At 42.6% G+C, this 20,102-nt stretch overlaps 2 protein-coding genes across 6 annotated transcripts in view; one reads left to right on the forward strand and one right to left on the reverse strand.

Annotated features, from left to right (window-relative positions):
• Positions 1-4,944: 4,944 nt before the first annotated feature.
• On the reverse strand, positions 4,945-12,529 carry CGGBP1 (CGG triplet repeat binding protein 1). 4 transcript variants are annotated; one of them, XM_080612542.1, is made up of 3 exons: positions 12,334-12,529; positions 11,755-11,840; positions 4,945-10,020 (listed from the first exon to the last, which is right to left on the reverse strand). In XM_080612542.1, the coding sequence occupies exon 3, from the start codon at positions 9,990-9,992 to the stop codon at positions 9,489-9,491; it is 504 nt and encodes a 167-aa protein (XP_080468668.1). In that variant the 5' UTR covers positions 9,993-10,020; positions 11,755-11,840; positions 12,334-12,529; the 3' UTR covers positions 4,945-9,488. The 4 variants fall into 4 exon arrangements, with proteins under 4 accessions (XP_080468668.1, XP_080468667.1, XP_080468666.1 ...); XM_080612541.1 differs by lacking the exon at positions 11,755-11,840 and having other exon boundaries at positions 12,355-12,529; XM_080612540.1 differs by lacking the exon at positions 11,755-11,840.
• A 446-nt stretch (positions 12,530-12,975) lies between these two features.
• The window catches only part of ZNF654 (zinc finger protein 654), a 37,862-nt gene continuing 30,735 nt past the window's right edge, over positions 12,976-20,102 (forward strand). The window contains exon 1 of one of the 2 annotated variants that reach the window (XM_080612446.1): positions 12,976-13,149. In XM_080612446.1, the coding sequence (XP_080468572.1) occupies positions 13,018-13,149 (132 nt within the window). In that variant the 5' untranslated portion in view covers positions 12,976-13,017. Of the gene's footprint in view, positions 13,150-13,727; positions 13,802-20,102 lie in introns of those variants that run through there. The other variant, XM_080612448.1, reaches the window with a different exon arrangement.

Here is a 20,102-nt window from a genome sequence, read left to right on the forward strand (position 1 = left end):
GTAGGATTTTCAGATCTCAAGCAGGGGCTTGAATGCTGGCAAAGCCTTTGGCCACCAAGCAAGATATGTTAGATCTCCATGTGCTAGAGTTCTGGTCTAGACAGTTACTGAATGTTTCTTAATGACTATCATTATTATCCTCAATCAAATTAAGAGTCTCTGATGTAGTAATTAAATGAGACAGATTATCTCCAAGATACACTAAGCACTGCTTTGGATTCTGTTCTCCCCCTGCAATGGTTAATAACTGCAGACAAGTTATAGAACCACATCTTACCATAAGCTTGAGAGTTGCTCTGAGCCAGCATTACTAGAAGGATGTACAGTAATACCCTTTTTATTAACATGACTGGAGGAGCCTTCATTCTTTGAGCATGGTAGAGTTCTTGTGGGTTTAAGAAGTGCAGTTCAGATGGCCTCTTGCATCCTGTTAGGTTTACCTGGGGTTTATGTCTGAGCTGATTCCCTTTTTTGGTTCTTCTGTCAAGACAGTGAAGAAAAGGGGTGGGGAAGCAATGCATGGCCAAAAAAATATGATGGGTTACACCGCTGTCTTTTTGTGTGGTTGAACTATGAACTGCTTGTTCACTTCATGTCACCTCAGAACTCCTCTGCTATTCAAGGTAAAACATCTTTCACGCTTCTGTGGCTGCAGCGTTTGGGTCTTGCTTGTTTGTTTGGGGCTTCTTTTTTAGGTTGTTATTGAGATTCTGGATTTAAAAGCAGCAATGTAGCAGAGAGAAGGGATGTGGAGCAGTATTTTGAGCCTGTCCAGTCCTTGTGTATTACTGTAAATCAACATTAACAAATTGGGAAGCTGAAGCAATTCACTATTCATAAGGTGGTCTGAAGAGTTTTAATTTGCATTAGATTAATTTATGGTAATCTGCACTATAGGAGATGATTGCTTCCACTATTTAGCCTTAGCATCCTCATTACCTAAGGCTGAGTGATTTGAGTTTGGATTTTGTAGGTTCTTTTTAGCACATCCACAACGCATTCTCCCCTAAACATTTCTAAAACATTGAATCATTTAGCTTGAGACAAGGAGGCACAAAATGCAATCAGTTCTAAGTAACATTAAGTTTTATGGCTTTGTAATGGAAAATAACTGAGGTGCTTGAAGATAAAGCTTTGTAGTTGACATAGTTTTAGGTCCTTAGGACCTTAGTATAAAAAGAGTAAGAAAAACAGGATAGCAAAACAGGACCTGGGGATGGGGAGTATCTGGGACTACCAGAAGTCCAGGATGGGAGCAGTTAAACTAACTGACAAGTAGAAGGACAGGATGATTGCTATGTCTGTAATGTTAACTAAGCTGGTGCTTCAAAGGCTGCCAGAAGTGATGAAGATTGTTGGAAGAAGTAAACAACCCTCAGAGACCACCCCCATGTTTGTGTACCCATGTGGGAAACTGTCTGGAAAATGATGTAATTCATACATAGCCTCATGAATATGTATGCCAAGGGACTATATAAGGACGGCTTGTTTAGCAATACAGTGATGCACGTCAGGAGGAGCTATCCCCTATGAATCCTGGCGCTGCAATAAAGAGTACCTGCTTGCCAACTTCAACACTTTGTTGGCCAGTTTGTTCCTGGAGTTCTCTCTCAATCAAGCTGAACCTTCCAAAAACATTCTGCCAATGCAGAGTTTCTTCCTGAAGTTAAAACTAAGGTTGAACAGGAACTTTATATCTAGCAATTATCACTTATGCTTACAATGCAAATAGAGCAACCACAAATAGGAGCCAGGGAAGAAATTAATGCAGTTATGAAATCCTATGTTAAAATGGGGTGGTTTAGACTTGACATGAGGAAGCATTTCCTTGCCAAGAGGGTGGTCAAACACTGGATCAGACTTCTTAGTGAAGCAGCCGATGCCCAAGCCTGTCAGTGCTTAAGAGGCATTTGGAGAATGCTCTTAATAATATGCTTTAACTTGTGGTCAGGCAGTTGGACTAGATGATCATTTTAGGTGTGTTCCAATTGAACTATTCTATTCTAAACACTTAACGCCTTTTAGACAAAATATATGCATATTATGGTCCAACAAAAATCTAAATGATCAGGATTTTTTCCAAGTAGTACTTTTGAGAACATAATCGAACAGCTTTCCAAAATTCCGTGGTTGGAAGGCTCTGGCAAAGCAAGCGATGATCATGAGAATCCCACTGATGTTCCTGAGAAACTGGAATAGCCTTACGAAAGTGACAATCCAGCCTAAGTGGAAAATACGTATGGAATAACTCCTAGAGTTAACTCCACACACAGCATGCTTCCACTTGAGACAAAATACTAGTACCAGAGGGCATTTCTGTATAGTGAAGCCATCTAGTGGCTGAATCCATAGCAAGCTTAGTAAAGGTGGTTATTAAAGGATGTGTTTCCTGGCAGTGTAATTCCTGCTTGTGCAGATGCTGAGTTATCTGAAGTTTATGCTCGAAATGTAGTATTAGTAGTTGGTACTTGATCTCTGTATTCTTATGAGAAGAACTGTTTGAGGCTGTGCCCTTTGCTACTGTCTGAAGCTTTTTAATAAGATCAGGTTTTGTCTGTTCTCTGCGGTGTTTTGCGATCGGCCTTCTAAGTGGGTAAGTCCTTGTTGGTAACTATGTGGAAGCATTCTGAACTGTAAGAAAGACGGGTACTATCCTGCATCAGCCTTTCGGAAGAGGTGAGGTGGGTCAGAGTGGCAAGAACCACATAGTCCCTGCACTGCATCCTGTGTGTGGCTTGTGAGGTTTCCTTACTTTGTACTTTTAATAGCAAATGTCTTGGATAGTTGTCTATATTTTGGAGCCCCTTTCTTAAAAAGGTTTGGGCAAATGTGGCCTCTATCACTGCAGACACTTCATTACTTCCTTTGCCTCCTTTCTGCTTGCTCTCACAAGGGTGTCAGCTTATTCAATGCGAAGTTGGTTAAGAATCTACTCAGGCTTTTGCTGTATATAAGACACTTGATTAAGTGTAAGCATGGGTATCATAGTCATTGGATTTGTCTTAAGGTAATGACAAGCTTCAGAAACAAGGGGAGGGATGAAGTGATTTAAAGCTAATTACAAAGGAATTAAGGCAAGGAGGTCTCATCCACTGCAGTAAAGTCTAATACTGAATTTGCCAGCTATTCTGTACGCTGAAGAACAGATTAAAAAAGCACTTGAGGCAAACCAATACACATCCCTCCCCACACACCAAGAACCTCTAAAGCTCCTGCAGAACTGCTGATTTATATCCTGTCCACTCCATCACTGTAAGCTGCTGTTGGTTAGGAGGAAATGTAAGATTTGGTTATTTTCCTCAAGGACACAATAGTTCTCACTGAACAGAAACATCAGATAGGAAGGCGAAGTAGTAGTATCCACTGAAAGACAATAGAAAATTCCTAATGAATATGTACTTTTATTTTAGTGTAGTTGTGAACCACATAAGAGGACTGGTTATTTCACTGCTCTTCAGTAATCCTCTGCTTTTACTTCCCTTTCCTGTGCACCGCTAGACGGGAGAAGACACAAAGTGAGCTAAACACTTAGATTAATGGCTTTAAAATTTGGACTGAGATAGTTATTCAGCAATTAGTTACAGTTTTTCTTATACTTAATACAGTTCTATAAAGTAAAAAATTAGGTATACCTAATAGGTAGCATTTAGCTTCAGGACAACACTGGTCTTGAGGCTGCCCAATGCCAAGGCTAAGCTGGAGTAGCTCTCTGTATCCTGTCCACAGCCTGCACCTTGTATGTTACGTGAGCTGTCCTATCTGCTTTCAAGTATGAAAGAGGTGGCCTCTACCATGAGAAGACCCACATATTCCAAAACCCTTGTAGAAAAAGTGAAGGGATGGAGAGAGGAAAGAAACAAACCAAACACCACAAACAAATCCAAACCCCTTATCGGACTTAAGCAGAACTGCACGGATCGTCTATCCTCCAGCCCCTGGTGTCCATCCTATGTAAAGGACAAACATCAAACCTAATTATCACTATAAATGTGGCCTAAAAGCAGTTATGTATACTTCATCCTGCTGCATCTTGGATATGGGTTAAACTGCATCATTCAGTTAGGAAAGTAAAATGTCATTGCAAGAATTTAGCATGGCCCAATTGCTAGACTTGAAATGCGTACTTCACCCAGTTCTTCCACACAAATCCTGATTCTGCAAGTACACATATGCTGTTTCACAGAGATATTGTCCACACCAGAAAACTTTACAAAAGGACATGTTTATGTCTATGCTGCTTTTCCATTTGATATATGGGCAACAAAAAGCAAATTGATCTTAATGTGCTGTGACCTGAAAACGAGAGAGTAATGATTAGTGAGTTCATGAGTCAAGAGGTTACACTAGCTTACCACTGATCCATCATGAGATGTCGAGTGAGGTAAGAATTCAGGGAAAGGAAAGTGTAAACAGTCAAATCTACACTTGATAATTTTGATGGACTGATGCTATGTGCTCACTTTCCATTAAGTCCCTAAGGAAGAAAGAGATCAAGTTGTGACTCTCTTGCAGATAGTTTGGAAAGACCTTCCACATTGCAGAAGCTCTTCCTGAAAAGACCTGAAGTATTAGGCAGCTGCAAGATCCTATACCTACCAGTTGTTTACTGCAATGTTAAAAGGCATAACAATCATTTCACTTGGTGTTCACTTGCCAGAGAAGGTATAATTAGGGAATTTCTGTCACCATAAAGGAAGCCACGTACTCAACAGGAAACAGGGGTTCTGGTTAACCAGTCCTGTATAACCAGACTTGGGTGTCATAGTACAGATACATCAATGAACTGCTTCAACCTATAGTTCGACATTACCTTTCGTTACAACAACAGCATGTAGATTATTTTTTCCTGTCACCATCCACTTCTGCAATCTTACATTATCATTATATGTGAACTACGCAGGTTCTTTATCCACTTCCTTGTCAAAATAAGAGATCACGCATAAATTGTATGAAAAAGCAATTCCTTTATTATTGTTAAGAACCATTTTTCCATTACCAAGTGAAAACTTTACAAAGTAAAGTATTTATCTTCCAATAATATTTTAATATAAAAACTTAAATCACTTACTCTGGTTTTACTGTTCTAATAGGAAGTCTTGTGGCACTGCCGGATCCAGGCGTTTTCAGCCTCATTCTAGTATCTACTCACAAGTTCATGACTTGTTTAAATAAAACCATTTCTGTGGCCACTTTCCATCCGTGAAACATCCCTACTACCAAACCAAAAATAAAGCATCTTCACTAGCCCAAATGAGCCTAAACTTTTAATAGCATTATTCCAATGAGAAGCTTTGTTTAAAAGAAAAAAACAAACAAAAAGAGATTTATTTAGCAAGTTAGACACAATCTTAAAAATGTACAAAGACAACAAGCACTCAAATTACACAAAAAGATTTAGCGGGGAGCACAATGCGAACACAACAGTAATTCTTGCCTCTCTTCATATGTAAATATAAATAGAGATTATCCTTGCCAAACTTCCAGCTCTTTCCCCCCCTTCCCCACTCCTAAAAACCAGCTCATTATGCTGCAAAACGATGCAGGGAACATTTGCTGTTCAGCTCAACAGAACTGCTAAAAGGGGCTCTGGCTAAAAATAGTCCTATCATGAGAATATCTCATACTTCGCAGAACCAAGTTTCTCTCTCAACTGAAAAACAGCTTTCTCTTTCACTATGTCAAATGCTTCACCTCCTCTAGGGACCTGACAAATTACAGGCTTCAAAATGCTTAAAATCATTAGAACTTGCTCATGTTTGTTCAAGAACATGCAAGCTGAAACTAACTACGTGGTACATACATGTAAGTAGTCACAAAACAGAGAATGTGCCTGTTTGGATTTTACTCTTTGAAACTGATGAAAAGCACTTCGGAGTAATTTTAGCTGTCAGTTGGCTAAACTAATGTAAGTGCGTAGTCAGAGAAGAAAACATTTCTTCTTTTCCTTTTCTATTACATTTACAGCTTCATATATATTAATAAAACCACCTGGCAAAAGTATCCCTTATAGCTTGTCCCTCCATAAGCACGTAAAATGAAAAGCAGACGTTGCTACCATCCTCCTTTTACTTCTGAGAGTACGCTTTACAGGAAATACATGGAAAAATAATGCAGTGTTCTTGCAGGAAAAAAAAACCAACCAAAAAACCTCCAATGCATGGAGACTGTTCAACAACCACAGCCTCTGTTCTAGGATTTTGCTATTAGGTTTAGATACACCAGAAAACTGAGGCTGTAAATCTTCCCTAAGATCAGCAGTAATTAAACCAAGGTTATGCTTCAGGCAACTATAGCCACACTGGCTCTAAACTTCAGCATTTGCAAGTCTCTGTACCAAGACTGAGTGGAACTATTTTTATTTCTAAAGGAAATAAGGGTAACTGTCTTGTTGCTGATCTGGGTTATGTCCACAAATTAAACTTACTCATTATTCTTTCTAGATTACCTGGAAGTGTTTTATTTTTCATTGGTTTACTCCATTCTGAATCTGTTGCAATGGATGAGAATCTTGATCTTCAAAAAGCTTGGAAAATGCTGTGACTTAAACAAATAGAATAGGATTAAGACACCAGCATCCTACAAACTGCTGTGCATTGGAATTACATCAGTTCCATTCAGAATCCTTACGCTCAATTTTTGCTTCCAAATCGATGTAAGTTGGTAGCCTATGGCTACATTGGTAAGGTTCCTCACCAGACTCCCACCCTCTGCAGTAATTCTGCATTAAAAAAGTGGTACTAGAATAATGACTGACAATATTTACAGAACTGTATCACTTCTCTAAGTTGAGGCTCTGTACACAGACTGCTGCAAGTAGAGTCAAATTCTGAGAAACCAAGTGCTCTAATATTGCTTTGCCTTAATGAAAACAGCTGGGTTTCTTTTTTTTACCAAAAGCTGCTGATGTTGCTGACTTCTGGTTTTACGTAAGTGAAAGGAACTTGGGTTTGGTTTTCTTTCAGTCGTGTAAGAGCTTATTTAATGTTACCATGTAACTTTCCAAAATGTCTCTCAGTCTGCCAGTCCAAGGGAAAAATATACAGCATTGAATCCAATCTAAAAAGGTTATGGGGTACAGCCTCTGAAATCCCATGTTAGCAAGAACTGAGCTAACTAGTCCCAATTTACACCTTGTGATCATGCTATCTTCTCTAAATGCCTTTTCTATTTATAATAGAAGCCTCTTTTCTCAATACTTCGTTGTTTTCTGTTTGCTTGAATTCTAAGATAGCATTCATAAGGTAAGAAAAAAATATAAAGCAAGGCTGTTGTTTCACTGTCATGAAACAGCAGCCGTAAAAGAACACTTTCAATTATTGTCAGGGCAGAAAAAGCTATTGGCAGCGTACCCTTAAATTGGCTTAAGAAGAAGATCTATGAAACAGTTGTAGCCCAAGGCAGTTCATGATGTTAAGCTAAACCCAAGCTCGTGCAAGAGCAAATAGTATTTTGCAAGGCATATTTTGGTATCTAGGTTTAGAGGGGAAAAAAATTACTAACGTTATTTCTGTCTGTAGTTCTAAACTAGCAACCAGTATAAGTGATAGGATTGTTATACCTACATGGAGTCCTGCTATCATCAACAAGGACCGAAGGTGCGGCAGTGTACTTAGCACCCATGCACCAGAACATGTGGGTAAGCAGCCTTCTGCCTTTTAGTTTTGTCCATTTATTCAAAGAGGTCTAATAGCAGAAGGCCACAAGACATGATTATAATGTAACACAAGTGCATTTCTGTAGCAGATAATTGCACAAAAACTAGTTGGAACTTAGTATGTAAGTCTCTCTCAATCCAGCGGAAGAGACTGCTCTAGAAATAGCTAGAGGAAATAGCTAGAGAAACAGAATAAGCAGCTTATTTTGTCTCTTTTTAGGAATTACTTGGTATTGCTGTAAATATCTGGAATAAAGTAAATGCTGAGAAACAAATACTGTGAAACTCTGCTGGGGAAAAGAAGCTGAAAAGAACAACTGTCTCCACCTGAGGGAGTTACAGCATAGTCTCACACCACTGTATCCACTGAGCAGAGGAGTTGTGTGCTACTAGAAGATGCTTGGTGCCTCCTTGAACCTAGAGCACCTTGAGAAAAACTAAAGCAGGTAGAAGGTGGTCTAACTCCAGCACTGTGTACAAAGCTCCCTCATGCCACTCAAAAACTTTATAGAGCGCTTATATTGAGTGGACTACTTGGCATAGTAATTTGGAACAGCTCAGTAACAGTTTACTAGATTTCAGAGAGGGTAACATATTGAAATTCTTCAATTTCCCATTTTACTTTTTGCTAGTCCTTGCTAGCCTTTGTTGCCCTTTATAATAGATATGGCCTTGGCACAGAGTAAGAAATACAGCCCAGGCCCGTAACTCCAGTAGAGCTACAAAGCATACACTCTTTTCTGTTTGCACTTACAGGTATTGAATAGCCTTTCCGGTAACCATCTTGAAAACTATCTTAATTGCTTTACCTCCTTTGCCTAAAAGGCTGAAAACAAGGCCAGAGATGGAGAAGACCTCCAGGGAAAGCTGAAGGAGCCTCTTCTCATCTGCACTGTAGAAAAGCTTTCTCAACTCCACTATTTAGTGCCTCCACCACCCCAATTTAGATCTAGTATCCTCTGTCCTGCTAGTAAGAAAAAGGCATTAATCCTCCCTACTAAGATTTTCACCCGGTGTGAATTTCACTTGCCAGCAGCTGCACTGCAAGCCATTCTCAGTTACTGGTTTGTCAATTCGACTTTCAATGATTGGCATTGAAATTGAAGGGGACATGTTAAACAGAGACAATGAAACTGTGATTTTAGAAGAGGGGGACGGGTAAACATGCAGAACTCCTAAATTCATGAGAACACTAGAGTGCAGAGGTCAATCCAGGAGACCAGCTATTGCAGCCAGATAATGAATACATCCACAACTGCACCAAATAGTATGAAAGAGTATTCTAGAAGGAAAATGTTTCCCATTTTAGAACATAAATTGAACTTGAACAGGAACTTGCAATAATCCTCCTCCAACACAGCAGTTGTTTTAACTAACCATTCTACAGCTTCTTGCATTTCAAATGTGCAGCACTTCCTCTAGATCACTCATGGACCAGGATACTGGAAAAAGAAATCCACTGGCATGATTATCAATCTCCATCGTGTCATATTCCTTGTATATTTAGATGTACAGTTAGGTAAGTGAGGTCCTCCATCCAAGTGCTTTTTTCTTAGCGTCAGGTACAGCTGGACTGAACGTGGATAAGGTGTATGCCAGGTTATATTCCCTACATTCATCGTGAGTTCTACATCAATGTAGCTCGGAAGTCTACAGCAGGGTTAGCAACAGTCTGTGGCATACCACTAAGTTCACAAATAGATTGTCATTTCTACATTAATACAAAATAGCTTGTAAAACCAATATGTAACACTGTTTATATGCATGAATATAAAAATAAACCACACCATCAATATGTTAAAACTTCACAACAATGATGAAAACACTTTTCTTCTCAACGGTCTTCAGTATTGATGAGTTGGTTCTCATTGTCATACCCATCAGGCAGGTATGCTTTCCTTAGTTGGTCTGACTTAGGTATTGAACTGCCATTCTTGACATAGCGGGACAGGAAGGCTCGCACAGATGGATGGTCAGCCTTCTCAAGTGGAATATTAGCTTCCAGGCACATTTTCACAAAGTCCTGGATGACGCTGGTTTTCTCTGTCTGGGCAGTACTGTTGCACTGAAGGGAGGCAGTCAGAGTCCTTTGCTTCTTCCTGACATTCTGTTCTTCAAACTCTGCCTTCCTCTTTGTGTGTGTTTTAGACTTGAGGTGGTCGTTGATCGCAGACTTGCGAACGTGATTCAGAACCACATTGCAGGAAGTACAGAAGAGCTTTCCTCCATCTTCGTGCAGCTCGCTGCCAAACTCAGTTACGCGATCCTGAGGTGTTACGTACAAAGCGGTCTTGGAGCGGTTACGTGACGGAGCGGACTTCACTCCAAACCGTTCCATTGTGCCTTCAGTACACTTTACCTGAAAGCTGGAAAAGAATATTGCTGTTAATATGTGCTTATGATTTCAACTGAATAGTTCTGGATGCAGTCTAGCTGACAGCTAAAATATAATTACATGTAAGATACATATATGAAACTACTATTGAAAGGCTCTTCATCTTGAAGTCCAAAGAACATAGGAGACTGATGTTCCTCATGGATCAGTTTCTGTGACTACAAAGCTCATGAGAACTCTCAAAACTCCATCTGTTCATCACTGAAAGTCAAACAGAAAGGCGCTTTCTTGCAGACTGTTTTTATCCTTTGCTTTTTATGGTGAAGGGTACTTTCTTGGTATCTTCAATATGTTTGACAATTTCTTATGTTGAGTATTTTTCTCTTTACTTCCTGAAAATGCGTAGCAAAAACTTAGTTGTTGAAATTATCTGGCAAGAAGGCCCTTACTGTCACAAAAGCCAGTAAAAAAAAGAACCCAACCAAAAACCCCAAACTTGATCTTTTTCAGTGCTCCTCTGGGAACACCCCTCACTTCTGCCCCAGCTCAAACCACAGCTATTAGACTGAACCTTAACTCAAAGTCAAAACGAAACCATTTTGCCACAGCAGCTATAGACTGCTGAAACAGCCTGATGTGAACAGAAAATGGCAAATTATTTTTCAATGCAAAATAAGAACCTATATTTTCAAAGATGCCACCTTCTCTGAGGAAGGTAACTGATAGCTAAGAGAGCCGGACACTTTTTAACACCACTCCAAATTACACTGTGTTACCAAAGCAGGCAATAACTTGGCCAAGTGTACTAAAATCAAACAGGACTTATGTCTGTCTTAGCTGGTGAGAAATAGAGTAGTTGGTGTAAATCTCAGTCAAGATAATTAAAGTCATTTTCAAAGTAAAGCTGAAATCAAGAAACAGCTGTGTTCAGGTTTGCAGTTTCCTGAGCTGGTCATTACATTAACTACCCACTTCTTTAACTACCCTGCATTGGTCATTACATTAACTACCTACTTCCTTAACAAAAAAAGATACATTCTGGGATATATTTTGAGGGAAATATAATAGGTTGTCCGACTTTAAAAGGCCAGAATTTCCAAACTAAGTTGAGCCTGTCCACCTCTAAGGACTGAATTAAATTTTCCTGTCCAGAATGCCTTTGGCTTGCCCTGGAAATAAAGGCCCAGAAAATTCAGTCTTCAGAATTGTCTTTTTTTCCTTAAACCACTGCTAAAGTAAAAGACAGCAATAAAAAGGAATCAAAGATCTTGCTATTAGCTACTTTCCTAGTCTATTTTTTGTACTATCTGCTACTCTCCAGAACTGCAAGTTTTGACTGATATTGCATAACACCACAAACTAAGACAACTGATCTTTCTTTCAGCATCGATGCAACTTTGTTCTTTCTGTTGCTTTATACAATCTGTCCCCATGAGTTTCCTAAGTGATTGCTTCCTGCAACCAAGCAGAAAACAGTCCTTAACCTCCCATACACTTGTTGCTTAGGCTTCTGAAACGTCAAAACGAATCCCCCACTAAGGTATGTGGCTGCACTTATGCTATACCGAAAGCCGTAAGGATCCCGTGAGCAGCACAACTGGCAAAACAAAGGATTTTTACTGGGGTGGTTTTCGCCTCAAGTTTTGGGGTGGATTCTTTGATGCCTACTAATGCCTGAACTGCTCCTGGGTTCCCAAGCGCAAGGCAGGTGTGCGGGCATACCAGGCACCCAGGGCAGACACCCGACCTGCCCTCTGTCACGCACCGTAACACCGAAGCGGTGGGAGCCCGAGGCTGCGGATGAGCGCGCCGTGGGTAAAAAGCGCCACCGGAGACCGAGCCACGGCGAGCCTGAAGGGGTTGTTTTAGGTGAGGAGGGAAACAGCTCCGGACTTCCAACCGCTAACCGGGTTTCGCTGTTTCCCTACCGGGGAAGCACGCCGGGACCGACAGATCTCGATGCGTACCCCAAGGAATCCTGGGGTTTGGCCACCGGAGAGACGGTGCCGTTTAAGCCGAGAGGGCCTCCGAGGAGCAACGGAGTCCGCGCTCCGCCGGCCGCCTCGCTCCCTCCCGTGTCCCGGGGGGCCTGCGGGCCCGGCCCGGCGGCGGCAGAGCCGCACCCCAGGCCTCGTCCTCCCCATCCGCGGCGGCTGCAGACAGGTGCGGCTCCGCCCCACCCGCATGGCGGGCGTTTCCACGGCAGAGCCGGGAGCCGTCTCCGCAGGGGCGCCGGCAGCCGCCGCCCGGGCCCGGACCCCACCGGCGGCAGAGAGCGGCCCCGGGTTGCCCCCGCCGAGGCAGCGCCGCCTGCCCCCGCCCGCCCCCTGCCGGGCGCCGTTACCCGCTCGGCCTCTGCACGCACCGCCGCCGCTCCTCCGCTGGGCCCCGCGCCGCCGGCCGGACGCGCCCCTCCGCCGAGCCGACGGCCGCCGCGCAGCCAGCGCCGCGCCGCAGCCAGCCGGACCGACCCACCCTGGCGGCCGCGGTAGGCGGGACCTAGCAACCCGCCTGACAACCGCCGCGCCCGCCCGGCGCCACGGAGCTGCCGTGGGAGAGAAACCCCTCAGTGATTGGCTCCCTCCAGCCAGGTCGCCAGAGATGGACTGCACCTCTGACCAATTAGAAGTGGGAGGCGGGTGTAGGCGCCGTGATGGAGGTGTGCTCAGGCCAATCAGCGTGCGCGGCGGTGACGGCGACGTCTAGCGGACGGGGGCTTCGGCCAGTGGTCGGCAGGAGGCTAAGGAGGGAGGTGTAACGGGCGGAACGAGCAGCCAATGGCGAAGCGGAGACAAAGTAACGAAGAGACTTTTCCTCCAATTAGAGGACGCTGCGGCGGAAGGGCGGAGCCAGAGGTCATCGGCGAGTTCGCTCGTCGTCGCCCGTTGATGGTCACGGCGGCCGGCCCAATAGGAGCGCGGCTGGTGGGCGTGGCCGGAAGTGAGGCGGCAGGGAGGGGGTCGCCCCTTCCGGCGTGGCGGGGCGGGTGCAGGGGGGTGCTCGGTACGCGCAGGGCGGCCGGAGCAGCATGGCGGAAGACGAGAGCGATCAGGAGTCGGAGCGGCTCAGTGAGGAGCTGGAGGCGCTGGTGGCGCCGGGCCCCACGGCCGGCCTGCCCGCCCTGCTCAACAGCCAGTATTACTGCCGCCGCTTCTGCCAGGTGAGCGCCGTCCCGCCCCCCCGACCCGCTCCTCGGCCCTCCTCCCCGCGGGCGGGGGTGGGGCGCGGCGGAACTCGGGGTCCCCCGTGCCCTTCGGGGTCCCGGGAGTAAGGGAGGGGGAACACGGGCAGAGACCGGCGCTTCTGCTCCTCAGTCCTCCGCGGGGCCGGGGTCGAGCCGCTCCCTGCCTGGGTCAGTCCCTGGGCAGGGTTGAGAGGGATGCGGCGCGGCCCGGCCCGGCTCGGTTTAGCCCGCTCCGCCTGGGTCTTAAGGCGGAGAAGGGGAACGCAGGCGACGCCGGTCCGTCCGTGGGGCGCAGAGTGTTTCTGTATCGGGGGAGGGTGGAGGCTGCGAAGGGCGCGGAGCCGGGACTGGGAATGGGGCTGGCAGGGAGGTTGCGGGGTGGAGGGAAAGGAGGGGAGGCTCCCGGTGGGGGGGGCGGGAGCGGGCGAGGAAGAGCCAGGGGCGGCCGCGGGTGGCGGGGCTCCGCCGCTGCTGGGCTCGGCGGAGAGGGACACGTGGGGTCGTGGCGGTGTTGCGGCCAAAACAATTCCGGGTGGCATTGCCTGGGCTGCGGAGTTGGGTGGCGGAGAGATGAAGGCAAGGAGCGTCTCGGAAACAGCTCCCGTGGCGGTGGCCGAATTAAAGCAGGGTATGCGTTTTGGGTTTTTTCTTTCTTTAGAATGCAGCGTTTGTTTATGCGGGCCCGGGATTACTGTGTTCTTTGCAACCTTTTCATGTATCCCCTGCAAAGTAATGGAGTGACAACAGGTTGCTTTTCCTGGTTGCTTTCATCAGCAAGTGTTGGTGAAACATTAGTTAGGCTGGGTATATTTCAGCCATGCTACTTGCTGTTTCCTGAAACAAGGTCCAGAGGTTTCATGTATGGAACCATTTCATTTTATCAACTTCTTATCTGTTTATCTCACCAATGCGATTGTGGTTTTCCATTTAAATAAATCTGTATCTATAGGCTTAATTTGTTCTTCCTGTTCTAACGTTTAATGAAACATCTGCTGTGAACATTATTTACTGTAATGTACATTTCAGATGGTCTCGGGTAGCATACTGCACAAGAAGTCTGTGGGCTGCTTTTTTGTTTTATCTATCTTTTTATATTTCCTCCTGTTCATCGATTTCTCTAAACTTAGTATGTGTGAAAAGGGATGGTGAAACCAGTAGAAGGCGAAGTGAATGTTTTTGCAAGTATGGCGTAAAGTACAGTTATAAGAAATCACAGCCATATTTGATTAAGTTGGCAGGTTGGAAAGACATTTGCTTTTGCTAAACACAGAGAGTTTTATCCTAGATTTTTCTAGCTACAGTGTGTCTTGGATTTATTGTGTTATGGAGGAAGTGCGGGCAGGGTAGTAACTTCATATACTGATGCCAATCCCGTTTCCCAGGCAAAGATAGGAGTTCGTAGGGAACAGAAGAGGACAAGACCAGGGAAGGAATTTTCTTATAGAGCAGTTGTATCGCGGTTATTACTGGTAAAGTATCTAAATCATTTGACCTTGACTTCTCCTGCGGTTGCTTTTGTATAGGAAGATTGCCAAGTACTCTCCCCTACTTTGTTTTGCTTTGAGTTTATGAAGTCTGCACATGGGCAGCCAGTGTTCTGAGTATATGAAAGGTTCTGTTTCTTTTCTCTTAAATATTCTTTCTAACAATGCATAGTTTAAACAATCCTGATGAAAGTGAGTTAATGTATTTACACATGGTCTCCAGGGACTTTTTTTGTCGGTTTGTTTAAATTTGGCCTGGTGTCATCGACTATCACGTGCTCATTCAAAACATAATCTTCCATGTTTTGTTTAAGCTTGCTTTTTAGTAATGGTTTCTTCTTCTGATTTAATCATGTAGGCACAAGATCTTAACTGGTGTAATGTACTGGTATGGTAAAGCCCTTCCCTTTGCGAAGCCGAGCCGTCATCAGTTTGTGCTTTGACAACAAATGAAGTTGCGAATGCGCCAGATTAGCTGCCATTTATTCTCATGAGATTGATAGTGGTGTAATTATGCTGGTCTACATATACCTGTACATACAGAAGACTCATAGGCCTTCAGCCTACTTAATAAGTTATGGAGTATATTTATATTTCTTCAGAAATGTATCATGAAGTTTAGGTCAGCTCCTTCTCGTAACATTTGTTGTAAGAAAACTTCTCACTGTCAAATACTCTGCTGCTGTATTAGATTTAGCTGCTCCCCTCTGCCCCAGATGTGTCTGGTTTTAATACAGTTTTTATCTTTGACTCTAGTTTTTGTCTGAGCCTGTTGCTTTGTGCTTTTCTCTCCAGGTCTTCTAGAGGTCATATTAGGCTGTTGTGCAGATCAAGTCTCTTCACCTCATTCTACTCCACACTGTTAACACAGTTTTGCTTGTCTTAATGGTTATTTGGCACTTCTAAACGTCCTCGTTTGCCTCCTGTGTTCCTGGTTTTGCATTCAGAGTTGAACAGCACTTGTAGAAATAGTTGCTTTGTGATACCACCATGAGTTTGAGCTACCCAAAAGAAACATTTTTCTTTTCGCAATAACAACCTACTAAAATACATGGTTGTGTGTCAGTCGTAGTGAAGAAGCTTGGTGTCAGCTGAGAATATTGTTTAGATTGCTTATAGTTATGCCACTATGTGAAGTGTGTGCACATTCACATCTCTCAGTAAGAGCAGTATGAAGCACATTGTAAAGCCATTTCGGTTTGTAGAGCGTTTTCTGTAGATAGAAGCAAAGACCTCTTCAATGATCTTTAGGAAAGTGGCGTAGACCTTGAAAAGCATAGGTGTGCGTGTCCTTCATCCTTGAAAAATGTTAGAAAGGTAAAATATTGCTGTAAGCAGCCAGATTCAGTACTCCTGAGGCCTGGAGTATTCCAGCTGAACTTCACTTCCAGAGAGTAGATTAAATAACAGTTACAGAAGATGATTGGATTATCAGCACATTTTCCTTAAATATAAGTATAATCACAACCTAATGATACAAGATAAAGTCAGAATGCGCAGTCATGTGTAGTTTGTTTTCTGTTTTGTGTTGAAGGTGTACATGGTCATGCAGAGTCATTGCAGTCTGGATCTTCCATGGCAAAGTGGAATTAAATGTTTTCTTAGATTGTTATTTGAGATTGATGACATGGGGGAAATAAAGGTCAACATTTCTGTGGTTGGGGATGAAAAGAGGCAGTTGGAAGATAAGCGCTCAGCTTATGCATCTTACCAGCTGTTTCTATGTTACTTTCTAAAAACTGCTGACGTGGCATTTTTTCTTATTTGAGAAGTTTGCCACGAATTGAAACCACTTAGGCGTTGGGGGAAGCAAGTCTACCATTCCTGGCTTTGGCAAGCGAAAGAACAAGGCGTCTGTAACTGCTTTGTAGGTTTAAAGAAATTGGAAAGGTGGTACCTAGCAGAAACCCCCTGAGTCTAAACATTTGGAAAAGCTTTGTGGTTGCTTCTAATGCTAAATGCGGGATTTTACATTCTTTCATGATTTTTCTCAGGGACCAGAGCCATTGAGATGTTCCTGTGTGAGTGAAATATAAATGATGAAGGGCAGAGAAAATAGCCTAGATGGCTACCATTTGATGAAGGTGAAGGGAGTACTTTTATAGTTAGAAGGATGAGTTTCCAAATTTACTTGTTTTGAAAACAGACCTTAAGAGTGAGCTGGAAAATGGATATAGTTTACTTTCTTGCATTTGGAGTTGGTGTAGTTTTATCAACTAGCTTGAAATGGCATTTTCTTTTCAGCATCCTTTCTCATAACATGAAGTGCTACCAAAATATTACAGGTTACTCCCAGCATTTCTGTAGTTGTCCACATGGCTGCATAACTGTACTAGATGTTGTTTGGTGCTGACTGAAATACACACCAGGTGAGTCTGATCTAAAGGGACATGCTAATACTGTGAGGAGCTAACACTACTTGGTCTGATCTCACTGTGGCATCGGCTTATGGCCTCCAAGTATGACCTGACTTTCTGAAGTAAAGCTTACGTACTTTGCTTACGTGAACCGGTCGTATCTTGTGTCGCCAGTAGAAAAATAATTCTTGGGTTTATAAATGTGAAAGCCAAGAAGTAAAATTTAGTAATGTGCTAGAGAAGATAGTGTTTCCTGGATTTATTTTACTAGACAGAAAAAAATACAGGGGTGTATGACTCAACTTCTTGTCTGTCTGCCTTTGTGGGGATGATGGCAAAAAAATGTACACATCTTTGAATGTTTGTTCTTCAGATTTTGGGTTTGATACATTTTCACCTTTTTTGTGATGTGCTTAAATTGGAAGTACTTGCTTTTGAGTCTGAATTTCAAGTCAATAGTCATTAAGCTGCTTATAAAAAAAGAGAACAAAAACCAAACAAGACCAACCAAAAACCAAACCTCCCCAGACCTTTAGGTTTTGCCAGACTTTTATTTTACTACATTTTGGACCTTGGGATCCATGTTTGATCTCTGTACACTATTTTATTTTAAAGTTTGGCTACAGAGACCTTGCTGGCATGAGTATTAATAGTGGAAAGTGATCTCTTCAATTTCTTTGAAGCTGATTTCTCTTAAGAGGGTAGAATCTGTAATGTGTGACATTGCTAGTTGTGTGAAAGCTTGTAAAGGGAAGAGCAAACCATACATTGCAGGAACTAAATTTACCTGTGTATCAAAGAATACCATGACTACTTGAAACAGTTCAGATTATTTTTAGCCTCTTACTGTGTTCTGTATTTTACTGGGTCTTTTTTTCTGTGCTTGGCTGGTGAAAACAAGCATATTCAGCTTGCTAGTTGGTAGTTTAGTATTGTGCTGCTTGAAAGTCAAGTGGAGTTCAGGTTTAAAAGGAAATCCTTATAAAACAGCAGTGGCAAGCACCAGGTTGTGTTTACTCCCAGGATGAATGCTCAGTGTAGCCTTCAGTTCTGTTGAGGATTACCTGTCTTTGAAGATGGGTGTCCTGGCTTAGGTGGTGGCACTTTCCCTTGACCCTTGATGAGAAACCTGATAAGCCACTATGGTGCAAGACTAGGTAGGTGGTATAAGCATTGCACATGGCTGTTTTCAGTCAGCTTCTTGGGAGATTTCACAATAATAGTTGATTTTCAACCTCTTATTTGCAGATGGGTGGGCTGAAGGCATCAGTCTTCAGTGCTCTTGTCTTGTCATTAACATTATAAAGTCCTTTCTCATTTGCATATCTGCTTCTCTCTTCATAGTGGCTTCTCAGCTCTTGTGCCTGGGGTCCTTTTAGCTTTACCCTGAGAAATTATCTCCCTGTTTTAAAAGTGGGATTAAGGAGTTAGTATTTTTAAAAAGGAAACATTGCAAAAATGTTCACATACGTTGTATTCTTTTCTTGATCTTTGTAATGTATTTCCCCTCCCACTTTGGAACTTTTCTGTTTTGTGTTCAAATATCCTGGTATTGCTGCTTCTCCAGTTCTCAATGCAAGTCCTTTGGGGTAGCAGTTGTGCAGATGAGGTAAAGAAGTAATTGTACTTTGTACTTGAAACGCATCTGAAGTTGTGCTTTACTAATGTTACTGATGATCTGGATATACAAGTTGATGTGTGTGTGTGTGTTCACAGGATTGTCAGTTCCTCAATATACAGTCAAAACAATTCTTTAAATTAGTTGACTTTGGCTCGGTGGGGAGTATAATCTGAAAAGATGAGGAGGATAAATTACTTATTTTCAATATAAATATTTATCTTTCAGTCAAAATCTTACACAGGCTCATGTACTACAGTGCTACAAGTAACCAAAACTGCTTTTCTAGGTTTAGTATAGTTTTCACTATTGTGCAAGTGATGGACTGTAAATATGTGTGGAAACTGGCTCTTTGTGTGGCTAAATGGAATGGGTATATGGAACCCAGTCTTAGATATTTTTGCCTCGAGCAAGCTGAAGAGATGGATGAGATCTGAGTGATTGGGGTGGGGGGAAGCATTTAGCTTTAAGGGTAGAGATTTGGCAGGAACTTGTCTCATAGGATGTGTCATGCTGTTACTGGGTGATGTTTTTTCTTTTGCTAGAAGTGTGATTGTATGATTATGTTTGGTTATTCCTTATGTAATATTCACATGTGAATTGCAGTAAAGACATCGGGTGGGTTTTTTGTTGGTGTGTTTATCTTTTAGTTGCACCATATAAAACCATTTTAAACTTGTATCTGTTAAGTAATACTTAAAATCCTAAGGCCTTTTCTACTCTATTTGGGTAATGGGACTGTTTTTGTAGGAGTATAGTTAGCTTGTTTAAGGAAAAAGAACAAAATGCCTGTCATCCACTAAATAGGTTAAAAAGACAGTAATAAAAGGTGTGATTATTCCTCTGAAGTTTCCAGCTGGAGTGAATTTAGTGTTTCAGAAGTTCTCTTCTAGAACTGAACTTGGGTATTGAAGGTGCTCTGGTACCTCAGCTGAACAGGCAACCATGATTTGTGTTGCTTTTAATGATGGGTTTTAATTTTCAGGAAACTTTTTTAAGCCTGCCCTTTTTTTGTTTGGCTTTTTAAATGCCTTTTGGTTCATTTGATTTGATTCCTCAGTGTTTGCTTATTATAACAAATTACAACCACTGTATTTACCAACTGGTTTTCTTTTTCTGAAAGCTATAAACAAAGTACTCGCAGAACCGTTGTGACTTCTTTGTGACTCCTGTGGTGACTTCCTTTGCTGCTAAATCTCAAAAAGTTATGGGAGTAACTTCATTTAAAATCCCGGTCATGCATAACTTAAAAGTTGCTGGGATTTGTTTCTTTTTGTTGTGGGGAGGAATAGAAAAAGCTGTAGCGACTTCAGGCCTAGTACTGCATAAAACGTTGGTTTCTTGTGCCTTGCGTGTTTGCAATTGTAGTTATTAGCAATGCTGTTTCTCTTAAGCTTTTAGAGTATAGCCGAATGACTCTATATGTGTATATTTGGTCACTTAAAATATGCGTGTATATTTAATTAGTCA

The sequence above is a fragment of the Psittacula echo genome, assembly GCF_963264785.1.
Source record: "Psittacula echo genome assembly, chromosome: 3".
In the NCBI taxonomy this organism is placed as follows: domain Eukaryota; kingdom Metazoa; phylum Chordata; class Aves; order Psittaciformes; family Psittacidae; genus Psittacula; species Psittacula echo.

Coding starts and splice junctions, on each gene's coding strand:
- CGGBP1 (XM_080612539.1), bottom strand. CDS start 10,171: ATGTTCTTTGGACTTCAAGATGAAGAGCCTTTCAATAGTAGTTTCATA. Junction 10,021..10,109: donor TTCATATATGTATCTTACAT/GTAATTATATTT, acceptor ATTCTTTTCCAG/CTTTCAGGTAAAGTGTACTG.